The sequence below is a fragment of the Podarcis muralis genome, chromosome Z (assembly GCF_964188315.1).
Source record: "Podarcis muralis chromosome Z, rPodMur119.hap1.1, whole genome shotgun sequence".
Lineage (NCBI taxonomy): Eukaryota > Metazoa > Chordata > Lepidosauria > Squamata > Lacertidae > Podarcis > Podarcis muralis.
The window spans coordinates 16,202,935-16,215,035 of record NC_135673.1 but is presented as its reverse complement, the minus strand read 5'-3'; the positions used below and the strand labels follow the sequence as shown (position 1 = coordinate 16,215,035).

Genomic DNA, 12,101 nt, shown 5'->3' with positions numbered 1-12,101 from the left:
GAAAGAGGCTGAATATGCACAAGTTCATTGGAAACTTACTTGTACTCATCTTCTTCTTTGGAGTTCTTTTTGGGTTGGTATTTCTTTGAAAGGTTCCTAAAATAATAATTAAAAAAGAAGCAAAATAAATAAAAATGAAATTTGCGATTGCCAGTGAATTTTCTACCCACCAGCTGTACCCAATGAAGCTCTACTTTATGCCACTGAAATTAATGTGCTTAAGTCTGTCATGCCAATCAATTCCAATAGGTCTATGCTGAGTGAGTCTAACTTAAGTGTTATAAATATTTTGTAAGGAGGCAAAAAACCTTCAGTTCTTTATCCAGTCTATTCTGCTGCCCTTCAACTGTTCTGAGGGCACTCTATATAGGGTGCATTCAGATGTAGCAAATATTGCATTAATTTTCCTGATTATCCCATTTTCTGTCCTATTTTCTAATGTTCCTTTCACACTGCAGTACCTGTTTCATTACGGAATGGTGGCACATCACACTAAATTTCATTTACACGCTGGTGGGCGCAGCGTGACACAGTGACAGACGTCACTGAACAATGCCACTGCTCCCCTGCCCTTCCTGCAGATTTCAGCTTCTGTCCCCCCATGATTCTATCTCCCCACACACAAAAAGGGCAGGAAAGAACAGTATTGCTGTTGACTCCTGTGATTTTCTGGGTTAAGGGGACAGCAAACAGATACACACACACACACACACACACACACACACACACCGAAATTAACATGGAAATGATCACCAAATTCTGCTGTATTCCACTAGATTTCTGGAGGCGGAGTTTACATTGTGGGAAAGCCCAGATATACACTCATACCTCGACTCCTGAACGCCTTGGGAGTCGAACATTCTGGCTCCTGAACGATCAAAAACCAGAAGTGAGTGTTCCAGTTTTCAAACTTTTTTGGGAAGCCGAACACATCTGGCGTGGCTTCTGCTATTGTTTCCGGTGTGCCTGTGCAATCGGGACCAATCGGAAGCTGTGCCTTGGTTTCCAAACATTTCAGAAGTCAAATGGACTTCCAGAATGGATTCCGTTCGACTTCCGAGGTATGACTGTAATGCGGAAATCAACAGTTAGGGAAATGTTGGGGGTATGGAATAAACTGCTGCATGAATGCAAACGTGGTCATGGCACAATTTGCAAGGATTTGCAAACCTGTCAGCATGTGGTGATGTGATTAGAGTGTTGGTAGGACCTGGAAGACCCAGGTTCTAGCTCCTACTCAGCCATGAGTAGGGAGAAAGGTTGTTTTCTGCTGCTCCAGAGAAGCGGACACGGAGCAATGGATCCAAACTACAAGAAAGAAGATTCCACCTAAACATTAGGAAGAACTTCCTGACAGTAAGAGCTGTTCGGCAGTGGAATTTGCTGCCAAGGAGTGTGGTGGAGTCTCCTTCTTTGGAGGTCTTTAAGCAGAGGCTTGACAACCATATGTCAGGAGTGCTCTGATGGTGTTTCCTGCTTGGCGGGGGGTTGGACTCGATGGCCCTTGTGGTCTCTTCCAACTCTATGATTCTATGGTTCTATGAAGCTCACTAGGTGATTTTGGGTCAAGTTGCTGTCTCTCAGCCTAACCTACCTCACAGAGATGTTGGGGGTATCAAAGGAGGAGGGAGAGAATCTTTATACCACCTTGAGCTCCTTGGATATAAATAAAATAAATTTTGTGTACTCTCTGTTTCTCATTTCCCCCCAATTTAAAACTTCTTTGCAACCTTTCTACATCATTAGTACACATTTATCCTAATGTATATGCATCTTTCTTTTATTTTTGCACACACATTTTCCCCATTTTAATGCATTTTGTACGTTATTATGCTTCCACATAATATACGCACCCCCCCCTTTTTCTGTTGGAGAACAACATTGAAAAATTCAGAGAAAGGTGCATTTTGAAAGATTACAGGGTTTCAGTTTGCAAATCATTGCAGGAAGTCCAGATTTTGTAGGCTTGCATTAAATTGAAAATTCACCCAAATTCCCCCCCCCCCCGCATCCCTGAGTACAAAAGCACACATGAAGCAACGACAAAAGCTAAAACTTGCAGCCAAATCTCAGCACAGAGATTCGCCTTCTAAGTTACAGGAGCTTTCTCCCACCTCTCTCTACTTTCCCAGAAACTGATGCAAACCTTATAAATATGCAGACCGGATAGCTCATAAATAAGCTCTCTTTTCACAAGACTCTAAAAGGAGAACTTGAATGACAGCAGAGGCCAAAGGAGAATTTATTGTGCAGTTTAGTACAAAAAAAATTGTTGCATTGTTGTGTTTTACTTTCACAAGTCTGTTTTATCCCCAAACTGCAGCAAGTCAATACCAATTTTTTTGGCATTGCTTCCTTCTTTCTAAATCTCTTGTATTCTTTATTTCCCCTTTTGCAATAGGATTTCTGATATCCAAACAAAATCACAAGTTTTTCCACTGGAGAGAATTTTGTTTCAACCCCCCCCCCCTTTTTTTTTTCTGGGCTCTCTAACTTGTGGCAAAATCACAGCAAATGAATTCTGGGAAAGTCCAAGTAATTTCCACAGATGCATTTTTATTAAACCCAATTCAACCTCCCTCTGCTTCCAACATTTGGAGGAGTGGATGGGCAAAACACTGCAGACCAAAATATAACTAAAAGTACACCACTTAAGAATTTGAAACTAAGGTACAAAATCAGAGGAGGAAGATTCACATAGGAATATAGGAAGCAACCTTATACTGAGTCATTTTGTAATTCCAGTTATTTTGTAATTCCACCTGCCACATGATTTTAACTTGCAACTTTTGAATTGCTTTTTCAGATGTATAAGTTTTGCCAATTTAGAATACTGTAAAAAGTAAGATACCAAAGAAAAAAATGTGCAGCTTTCAGTGTTCTACATAACTCTTTGCCTTTTCCTCTGTCTAGCAAAACAAATAACAGAGAGAGAGAGAGAGAGGAGAGAAAATAATAATATAATATAATATAATATAATATAATATAATATAATATAATATAATATAATATAATATAAATATTAATATAATATAATATAATATAATATAATATAATATAATATAATATAATATAGCAGAATGTTAACCTTATGGATATCTGTCCATTTCAGGCTCCCAATTTTCCAGTTTAGTTCCAGCCAACTTTTCCACATTGGTTTCTAATTTATTTACTTTGTGAAAATTCATCTGCATGAATCTTAGTATGAATTTCTCCTAATGAATACATTTGTATGCTGCTTTTCCTAATGTACAGTTCCGAAGAAGAAGAAGAAGAAGAAGAAGAAGAAGAAGAAGAAGAAGAAGAAGAAGAAGAAGAAGAAGAATTCCCCACCCATCCAGCTGGGTTGCCCTAGCCACTCTGGACAGCTTCCAACACATATAAAAACATAATAAAACTGGATCCTGCTACCAAATACATGATTAGTTCCTTTAGGGAAGAGTAACCTTCCCAGGAACTGGGAAGGATGTTCAGCTGGTCAAAGCAATTTCTCCCAATATAGTGCACATTAGTACAGTGGTACCTCGCAAGACGAATGCCTCGCAAGACGAAAGGGTTTTTGGTTTTTTGAGTTGCTTCGCAAGACGTATTTCCCTATGGGCTTGCTTCGCAAGACGAAAACGTCTTGCAAGTTTGTTTCCTTTTTCTTAAAACCGTTAATACAGTTGCGACTTGACTTCGAGGAGCAACTCATAGCACGCGGTGTGGTAGCCTTTTTTGAGGTTTTTGAAGACTTTGGTGATTTTTGAAGCTTTTCCAAAACTTTTCCGAAACTGTGCTTCGCAAGACGAAAAAATCACAAGACGAAAAAACTCGCGGAATGAATTAATTTCGTCTTGCGAGGCACCACTGTATGCTACTTTCACTATTATATGCAATTATATGCACACTTTACATATATCTTAGCATACACTGCTTGGCTAGAGAACCACCTTGCAGAATTTGGAGAAGTGCAAAGGTGGTGGGGTGGGGCTGCAGCTCAGTGTCAGAGCCTTGTGTTAAGAAGGTCGTAGGTTCAATTCCCAATGGCATCTCCAGGTAGGGCTGTCTGAAACTCTGAAATGTCACTGCCAGTCAGTGCAAAAAATAGCTAGATGGACCACTGGCTCGTTACTTAAATCACCACTTTCTTTAGCATCCTGAGGACCAGAATCTCATTTTAGTTTGGATGCAGAAGCACCATACCTCGATGGTACAAGCTTCTGCTTTGCATGCAAGTGGATGTCCATGTTCAATGTCCTGTCTCCATGTAGGGCTGGGAGAGACTCCTGTCTAAAACCAAGGAGAGGCACTGCCTGTCAGGGTAGACAATACTGAGCTAGATGGACCAACTGTCTGACACAGTATAAGGTAGCTTCCTATGTGAATCTCAAGGGTATGGCTGTATTTCACTTCACGTATTGTTTTGGAAAGTGCAAATTATATGCAGGTTCGCCTTTAAATGAAAGCCAGATTTAATTTATCTCCCATCCCTAGTTATCCTCAAAACAGAAGTCATGCAAACCTGTGCCATTCACGTAAATTTATAGAGGCTGCAGGAATCTGCAACCCCAAATGCAGAATTGTTATTCTTTTGGTGTGTGGGTCAAGTGGGTCCCATTTATGTTCCCTACCCCACCTCTGTTTGTTCCATGCAGATGTATGCCACCCCGACCCATCCTTCTTCACCAGCATCTTGCCCATGGTGAAATCTGCCGCTGCCTCCCTCCCTCTCTACAACTGAGTTTGGAGCAGCTGCATCTGAGATGGTGAGCTAACATGGTCTTGTCCCCCCACCCCCACCACCTTCAGGGATTTCAAGGCCTGCATGGCCAATGTTCTGCTTGGCTGACTCTCCTCGTTCTCGCCAGATCACTCCGGAAAGAAGTCGGATATGCCTGAGAATCCTCCTGGAGCGCAGAGAGAATGCCAGTGAGATGGGTGCCCAAATCCAGAATGCACAAAAACACGTGCGCACGTCTCCCTGCTGATGCCCAGGAGATGCCTCAGGAATACATTTTCATCTGCTTATTATCTGGCCGCTGTCATGCTGAAGGTACGAAACGGGAGAGAAATCCTATTTCCTTTGCATTTTAATGAGTAGCTACCCGATCTGTGCTTCTCAAACTGACCTGTGAACCAAAACACAGTGATACTTCAAAATCCACCCTTAACTGAATTCTGTAGTGTGGCTCTCCAGACAAAGTGTACAAAATATGCTACATTAGGGAAGAGCTTGCCTTAAAAAGGATGCACTCATGAAATGACATGCAAAAATGCATTGCATTATTTTTATTTATTTATTGCACTTATGGAACATATTTTTCTCCAAGGAGCTCAAGGTGATGTGCATTGTTCTCTTCCTCCTTCCCCCATTTAATCCCCATGAAGGCTGAGAGACAGAGACTGGTCCAAGGTCACTCTGTGAGCTTCGTGGCCATGTGAGGATTTGAACCCTGGCCTCCCTGGTTCTAGTCCGACACTCTAACCACTACACCAAACTATTTATTTATATTGTATTTGTATCCCATATCTAAGGAACCCAAGGTGGCAAACATGATTATCTGCCTTCTCTCTTTTAATCCTCAAAACAACCCCGTGAGGAAGGTTGGACTGAAAGGCAGTGACTGGTCACACCCAGTGAGCTTCATGGCTGAGTGGAGGATTTGAAACCTGGTCCTTCTCAGGTCCTAGTCTGACATCGTAACCACCACGCAACACTGCCTCTTGCCTAAGCAATCATATGCAATATTGGTGCGTATTGGTCAAAGATGTGCATACAAGAATGCATTTATTAAGAGAAATTCGTACACTAAGACGCTGTGGAATCTTCACAGGGTTTTTTTGCAAATTGCTGGAGACACATGCAGAACTGAAATTGAGTGGGGCTAGGGGGTGAAGGAGTGAGATACTGAGGGAAATTGAAATTTACAGGTTTGTTCACCCCTAGCTGGAAAGGAACATTTCCCCCAAAATTGGCCACATGCTAAGACAGATGAAGAGAACCTGCAATTTCTGCATTACAGGGGGTAGGATTTGGTCACCCTTTGGGTCCCTCCCAGCTCTATGATTCTATGATTTCAGGACCAGCTTAATCCAGCCTCCTGCTTCCGATATATGCCTCTGGAAAGCCAACAAACAAGACCGGAAGTCCCCTCTCCTGTTCCTTTTTTCTGTACCTGTTGGACAGATGTATACAACTGCTGAAAATGGAGGTTCTGGCTGAGTGTTATGTGCCATAAGGCATGAGTCCACAGGAAAATGTTGCAGCGTATCCTCACTTATTAAACAGAAGTGCTCCTGATCAGGGTTCCAGCCAGCCAGCCAGCCAGCCAGCTAGCTAGCTAGCTATGTCTTCTTCTAGGAGACTCCAAGCCATCTTGCCTTACCAAAAGTCCACATTCCATGTTGCTTTTTGACAGGGCGCCCCCTTAAATGTTAATTATTTTTTACACGTACTCCTGCAAATCTTGTTGATCCTCTTATTTTCTCAGTGGTCCCACATTGTCCCCTTTCTACCGGCACTCCCCACCTGTTATCACTGTTAGGCACTCACAGCTCTAAACCTTCAGGAATTCATCTCATCTGATAAATATGTAACACATTTGCTTTCACCTTGTTCCCAACACGCAAGGAGACCAAGCTGTGCTTTATGGTGCTCCTTGCTAAATGGGGACAACGAAAGTTGGAAGAACAGCAAGGTCATTCCCCTGAAGAGAGGCACCTGAGCCTAACGATGAAACATATAATGGCAGAGATTTCAGCTGCAAGCTGACGGCTGTGTCTGAAGATGGCTCCCCGCCTCCTGAATTTCTGTCCAGTTTTATCTCCATTACAGGCCACAACAGACCGGGTATAAATATAGTATTAGTAGTAGTAGTAGTAGTAGTAGTAGTAAAATGCAATGGTAATAATATTAATAGCACATTCCCAGCCCTTTGTGGAGAGGTCAGGGGTTGAACTTGGAGCCTTCTGTAAGCACAGCATTTGCTCTGCTACAGAGCAACAGTCCTTTCCCCCTAGAAATAAAGTTAAGATTCTAGACCTCATGGGTCTGAATTAAGCTAAATCATTTGAATCTGACCATTGGGTCCATCTATCTCAGTATCATTGACTGCAGTGGCTCTGCAGGACTTCAGACTGCCGGGGGGGGGCCTCATCCAGACCCAACTTATTGGATATGCTGGGAACAGAACCAGAGGCTTTCTGCGTGCAAAGCATGCACTTCATCACTGCACCACAGTCCCTTCCTAAGCAGGCAAGAACCCTCAGGGGTGCTCTTTCAAAGAGGCGGAAGTATACTGCAACTTTTTTGTTGCAGTTTCCACACTGCTCTCCACTAACTCTGAGCCTGCAGGACTTTGCTCAGTCAGATGCACCTTGAATAGAAAGGACTGGTTACTTTCTCCTTTGCCTCAAACACAGGAGATTAGGAGGCGTGTGAGAAAGATTAGCCCTGGGATTAAAGTTACCAGAGGACCCCCCCCCCCAAATCATTTTTTGGTTTCAAAACTGCTTTTAAAAAGGCCCACAAGATTTATAACAGTAGGCCTTGCTTGGAGAGGATAGCTGCTGCACATAGGAGACTGAGATCAGTGGAAGTTGATGCATTTGGATAAATGAAGAGGGCTGCACCGCCAACCTGTCTGCCCTCAGCCAGCTTCCACCCACCTGCCTTTCTTACTTACAACTAGTCCAGCGGGTCGTGGCCCTGCCTGTCAGCTTCATTTACCTTCCCCTCTTAGTGTTGCCCATTGTACAGCTCAGCAGGAAGGAGGGTGGAGGGAGAAACCGGGAATGAGTTGGCTCTGGCTCCTGCCTGGGCTCCCTGCCTTCTGCCCAAGTCTCAATGGACACCAGTCACCAGCGGTCAAGAGGGCTGCATTGGCTGTAGCACAGGAATAACTTTGTTGGATCACACAAAAGGGCATCCCATACCCATGGGATGAGGACCCTTTGCCCCACAGTATTCTGCTCATTTATCTGTTTGTTTCATTTATAAAAATATTTATATACTGCTGTTCATTCACACACAAACACACAAGAGCATTTTACTACAATTAAACACAAAGCCATATAATAAAAGCTATATAAAAGAAGTTAAAGCCAGAAATCAGCAAACTGTTGTGGAAAGATGTACTCTTAGCTCCTGCAGTGGACTGATGGAATAGAGAAAAAAATTCAGCAGGCATTTAAAAGGTTGGCACAGAAGGTGTCTGCTTAATCTTCAGTGGGAAGATAGTTCTACAGGGCTGGGCCAATGACACTGAAGGCTTGGATGCTTGTTTCTGTTAAATTAGCCTCGCCAACTCAGGAAACAACCAGTGATGCTCTCACTGATCATGCTCAGAGAGGAATGGGTTCAGGCGGTACCCTGGACTTAAGTCATTAAGGGCTTCATAAATTATTACAAAGACCCTGAACCTGGCTCGGTGGTAGGTAGGAAGCCAGTGCAAGATGCTTCAACAAGGGTGCTGCATGCTGTCAGCGAGGTGCCCCCATCAACAGCTTGGCCTCCACATTCTGCACCAGCTGTTGGAGCTTCCAAACCGGGCCCGTGGGCAGCCCCACATACAGCGCACTGCAGTAATCCAGTCTTGAAGTTACCAATGCATGGACTACAGTTGGACTCCCCATTATCCTCAACCAGCACAACCATCAGTCAGGAAAGATAGGAGTTGTAGTTCAACAACATCTGTAGGCAACAGATTTCCCATCCCTGTTTACATAGTATTAGCAAACTTAATTCTCTGAGTGCCAATGGAAGAATTAACCATGAGTAAGAGCATGGGTAGGCAAACCAAGGCCCAGGGGCTGGATCCAGCCCAATCGCCTTCTAAATCCAGCCCGCGGACGGTCTGGGAATCAGTGTGCTTCTACATGAGTAGAATGTGTCCTTTTATTTAAAATGTATCTCTGGGTTATTTGTGGGGCGTAGGAATTCGTTCATTTATTTATTTTTCAAAATATAGTCTGGCCCCCCACAAGGTCTGAGGGACAGTGGACCGGTTCCCTGCTGAAAAAGTCTGCTGACCCCTGAGTAAGAGGAATGCAACCAGCAGGCTTGCGGGATCCTTAAGGGTGGGGTTTTTAATGTGTTTTTTTACAACCCATAAAAACTAGGGGATGGGTCTACTCTGAGTATAATTTTGCTGGGAAATACCAAATGCTTTGAAGTTCTAAATAGCTACCACCCAAAATTTATCTTTCTGACCAAACCTAGAAAGGAAACAATCCTCCGAAATTGGCAAACAGACTCACCTAAGTTGCTTTGCATAGTTGATCTCTATCTCCGTCCTCTCTTTCACAAATTTGATGTACTTTTCCAGAACGTCGATCCCCCACTGGGTGTGTTTTTCAAGGTTGTCAAATTGATCCTGCAGAGCAAAAAAGAAAAGTGGATTCATTATGAGCCTTGGTGCAAATCACAACTGACATTTTTATTTTCAGTCATTAAAAAGAAAATCACCAATAAACACTCTGTCTGGGGTCCAGTCCCATCTTAGATGCAATCCCCACTGTTTGACTTACGAGAACGATTCTGTACATGCCTAGTGCAGAAGGATGTTCGGTTGAGCTCAATGCAGCTTGCTTCCAGGTGAGCCTATATACAGGATCACAGCTTTACTGTTGAGTAAGTGCTTTTAGGATTGCAGTGCAGTCTCTGGCTTTGGTGCAATGCCAATAACCATGAGCACCAGCTATCCTAACAAAGGTTTCAGCAATTTCTCTCCCTCTTTCTCAGGGAATCTCATGAGTAACCATGACCTGTAACTGATGAAGATATATCCCTATGTGAGACGAAGGTAACTGGTGTGACTCACAGCCTCTCCCTGCTTTCAGAAGAAGCTGCAAGGCGGATGCTGCTTATAAAGTTTCTCAAACTGAGAGGAAGAGCAGATCAGGTGGGGGAGAGCAGACCTCACAGTCACCCACAAATTCTCCTCCCCCCTCCGGTCTTTGTGGCCGGCAGGAGGGGGAGGGATGCACTAGAAATGACAAAACTGATGGCTGGTGGCAAAATAAAAAAACTTTAGGGGTTAATTTTTGGAGGGATGGAATGAGTCTCCCATGAGAAAAGACTGCAGTGTTGGGGACTTTAAGGTTTAGTGAAAGGTGAGTAAAGGGCAGCATGATATAAGCTCATAAAATGATGTAAGGAATTGGGAAAGTAGATAGAGAAAAGTTTTCCTCTCTCTCTCCTGACACTGTAACTCATGTTTTAAGATTGAGGACAGATGAAGGGGTTCTCCCCCCCCCCCGACAGAGTTCATAAACTATAGAACTCACTCCTGCAGGAGCATTGATGGACACCAATGTAGATGGCTTTAAAAAAGGACTTGACAAATTTGTGGAGGATATGGCTATCAATAGGAACGCGGGTGGCGCTGTGGGTTAAACTACAGAGCCTAGGACTTGCCGATCAGAAGATTCGCGGTTCGAATCCCCATGACGGGGTGAGCTCCCATTGCTCGGTCCCTGCTCCTGCCAACCTAGCAGTTTGAAAGCATGTCAAAGTGCAAGTAGATAAATAGGTACCGCTCTGGGGGGAAGGTAAATGGTGTTTCCGTGCGCTGCTTTGGTTCGCCAGAAGCGGCTTAGTCATGCTGGCCACATGACCCGTCAGCTGTACACCGACTCCCTTGGCCAATAAAGCGAGATGAGCACCGCAACCCCAGAGTCGGCCACGACTGGACCTAATGGTCAGGGGTCCCTTTACCTTTATGGCTCTCAATGGCTCCTAGCTAGAATGGCTATGCTCTGGCTCCACAATCAGAGGCAGCCATGCTTCTGAGTAGCAATTGCTGGAAACCACAGGAAGAGAAGGGGCTCTGGTGCTTGAGTCCCGCTTCTGGCTTCCCATGGTATATAAAGCTGGCCATTGAGAGAATAGGATGCTGCACTACATGGCCTCCTTTGGCCAGATCCAGCAGGGTCTTCTTATGTTCATATGATGCACCATATTGTGTCTACGAAGATGAGCTCCAAGCCCCTGGAAACTGTGGTTATCCTGTTTCACAACCACTTCAGGCTGTAGTTGGAGTTGTCTGAATGCACTTTCAATCTAAACATAAAAATCCCTGCACATAGAAAGCTAGCCTGTCAGCAAAAAGAACTTTAGGCCTGGACTTCTCTCTCCTATTTTCTATGTGCAGGGATTTGTTTGTGTGTGTTTTAATGGAGGAACATTCAGACATGTGAGCCACATCTGGAGGAATATAGCATAGACACAAATACATCACCTCAGTGAGAAATATCAGTCTGCTGCCTACTCCACACTCTAAGTTTCATCTTCATCAGGCTCCTTGCCCCATGGCTTCCCTACCTCCTAGAATTGCTCACTAATACTAAAGCAGTTCCCAGGAGGTAAAAAAAAATAAACAAGAACTCCTGTCCCTTGGGGACTGTGCAAGATTTTAATCCCAGCCAAAGTGCCAACTGCCTCTCCCCTTGCAGAAGCTGCACTGCAAACATTCTGGTAGCATTTGCTGAACATTCCGTATCGCTGCAGCCAATCAGATTTGATGCCACAAGTGCAATATAAAGAAGATGCATGGTGGCACGGATAACAATTACTCCGAGGGTATCCTGCCTCTGAAACCTTTCTAAATATTGCTTCCAAAGCACAAGTGACACCACCTTTTCCTGTGCAGCACTTCCTGCGAACCATCATGCTTCCTTGTGGAAAGAAAAAATTCAGAGAGACCTCTAGCATGATCTCACACACAGAAAACTCTTCAGCCTAAACAAGTGATCTCAGCTGCCCTCTTTTCAAACCCCCCACTTCTTCAGAGACTGCACTTGGATTCCAGGCATTATTTACTCAAGTCTCAAAATACTGCTCGCCTTTCAATCAAGCATCCTAAACCCATCTAAGGCTTGTACACTGTTTTGCCTAATATACATACCTTTTTGAGAAAAGATACACAGGAAACTGCCCTACAACTCAAAATATTCTGCTGATCTACACTAATATCGGCTGCTCTGACCAGCAGCAATTATCCTGGTCGTTCCCACTGCTAGTTACCCAGTGCTGGGTGGGACCAGAGGTGAAAGTCGGTGTGGCAACAAATCTCCGTTCTTCATTTGTAAGAAAGCACTACAGTACTTCACTGTGGCAG

General features: G+C 43.9%; 1 protein-coding gene across 23 annotated transcripts in view; it reads right to left on the bottom strand.

Annotated features, from left to right (window-relative positions):
- The window catches only part of FNBP1 (formin binding protein 1), a 118,488-nt gene that overhangs the window by 66,476 nt on the left and 39,911 nt on the right, over positions 1-12,101 (bottom strand). For all 23 annotated transcript variants that reach the window (XR_013391426.1, XR_013391427.1, XR_013391425.1 and 20 more), the window contains exons 2-3: positions 9,241-9,356; positions 40-96 (exon numbers count right to left, since the gene is read on the bottom strand). Coding sequence is in view for 20 of the 23 variants with exons in the window: in XM_028714396.2 (XP_028570229.1) it covers positions 40-96; positions 9,241-9,356 (173 nt within the window). In the remaining 3 variants the exon portion in view is untranslated. The remainder of the gene's footprint in view (positions 1-39; positions 97-9,240; positions 9,357-12,101) is intronic.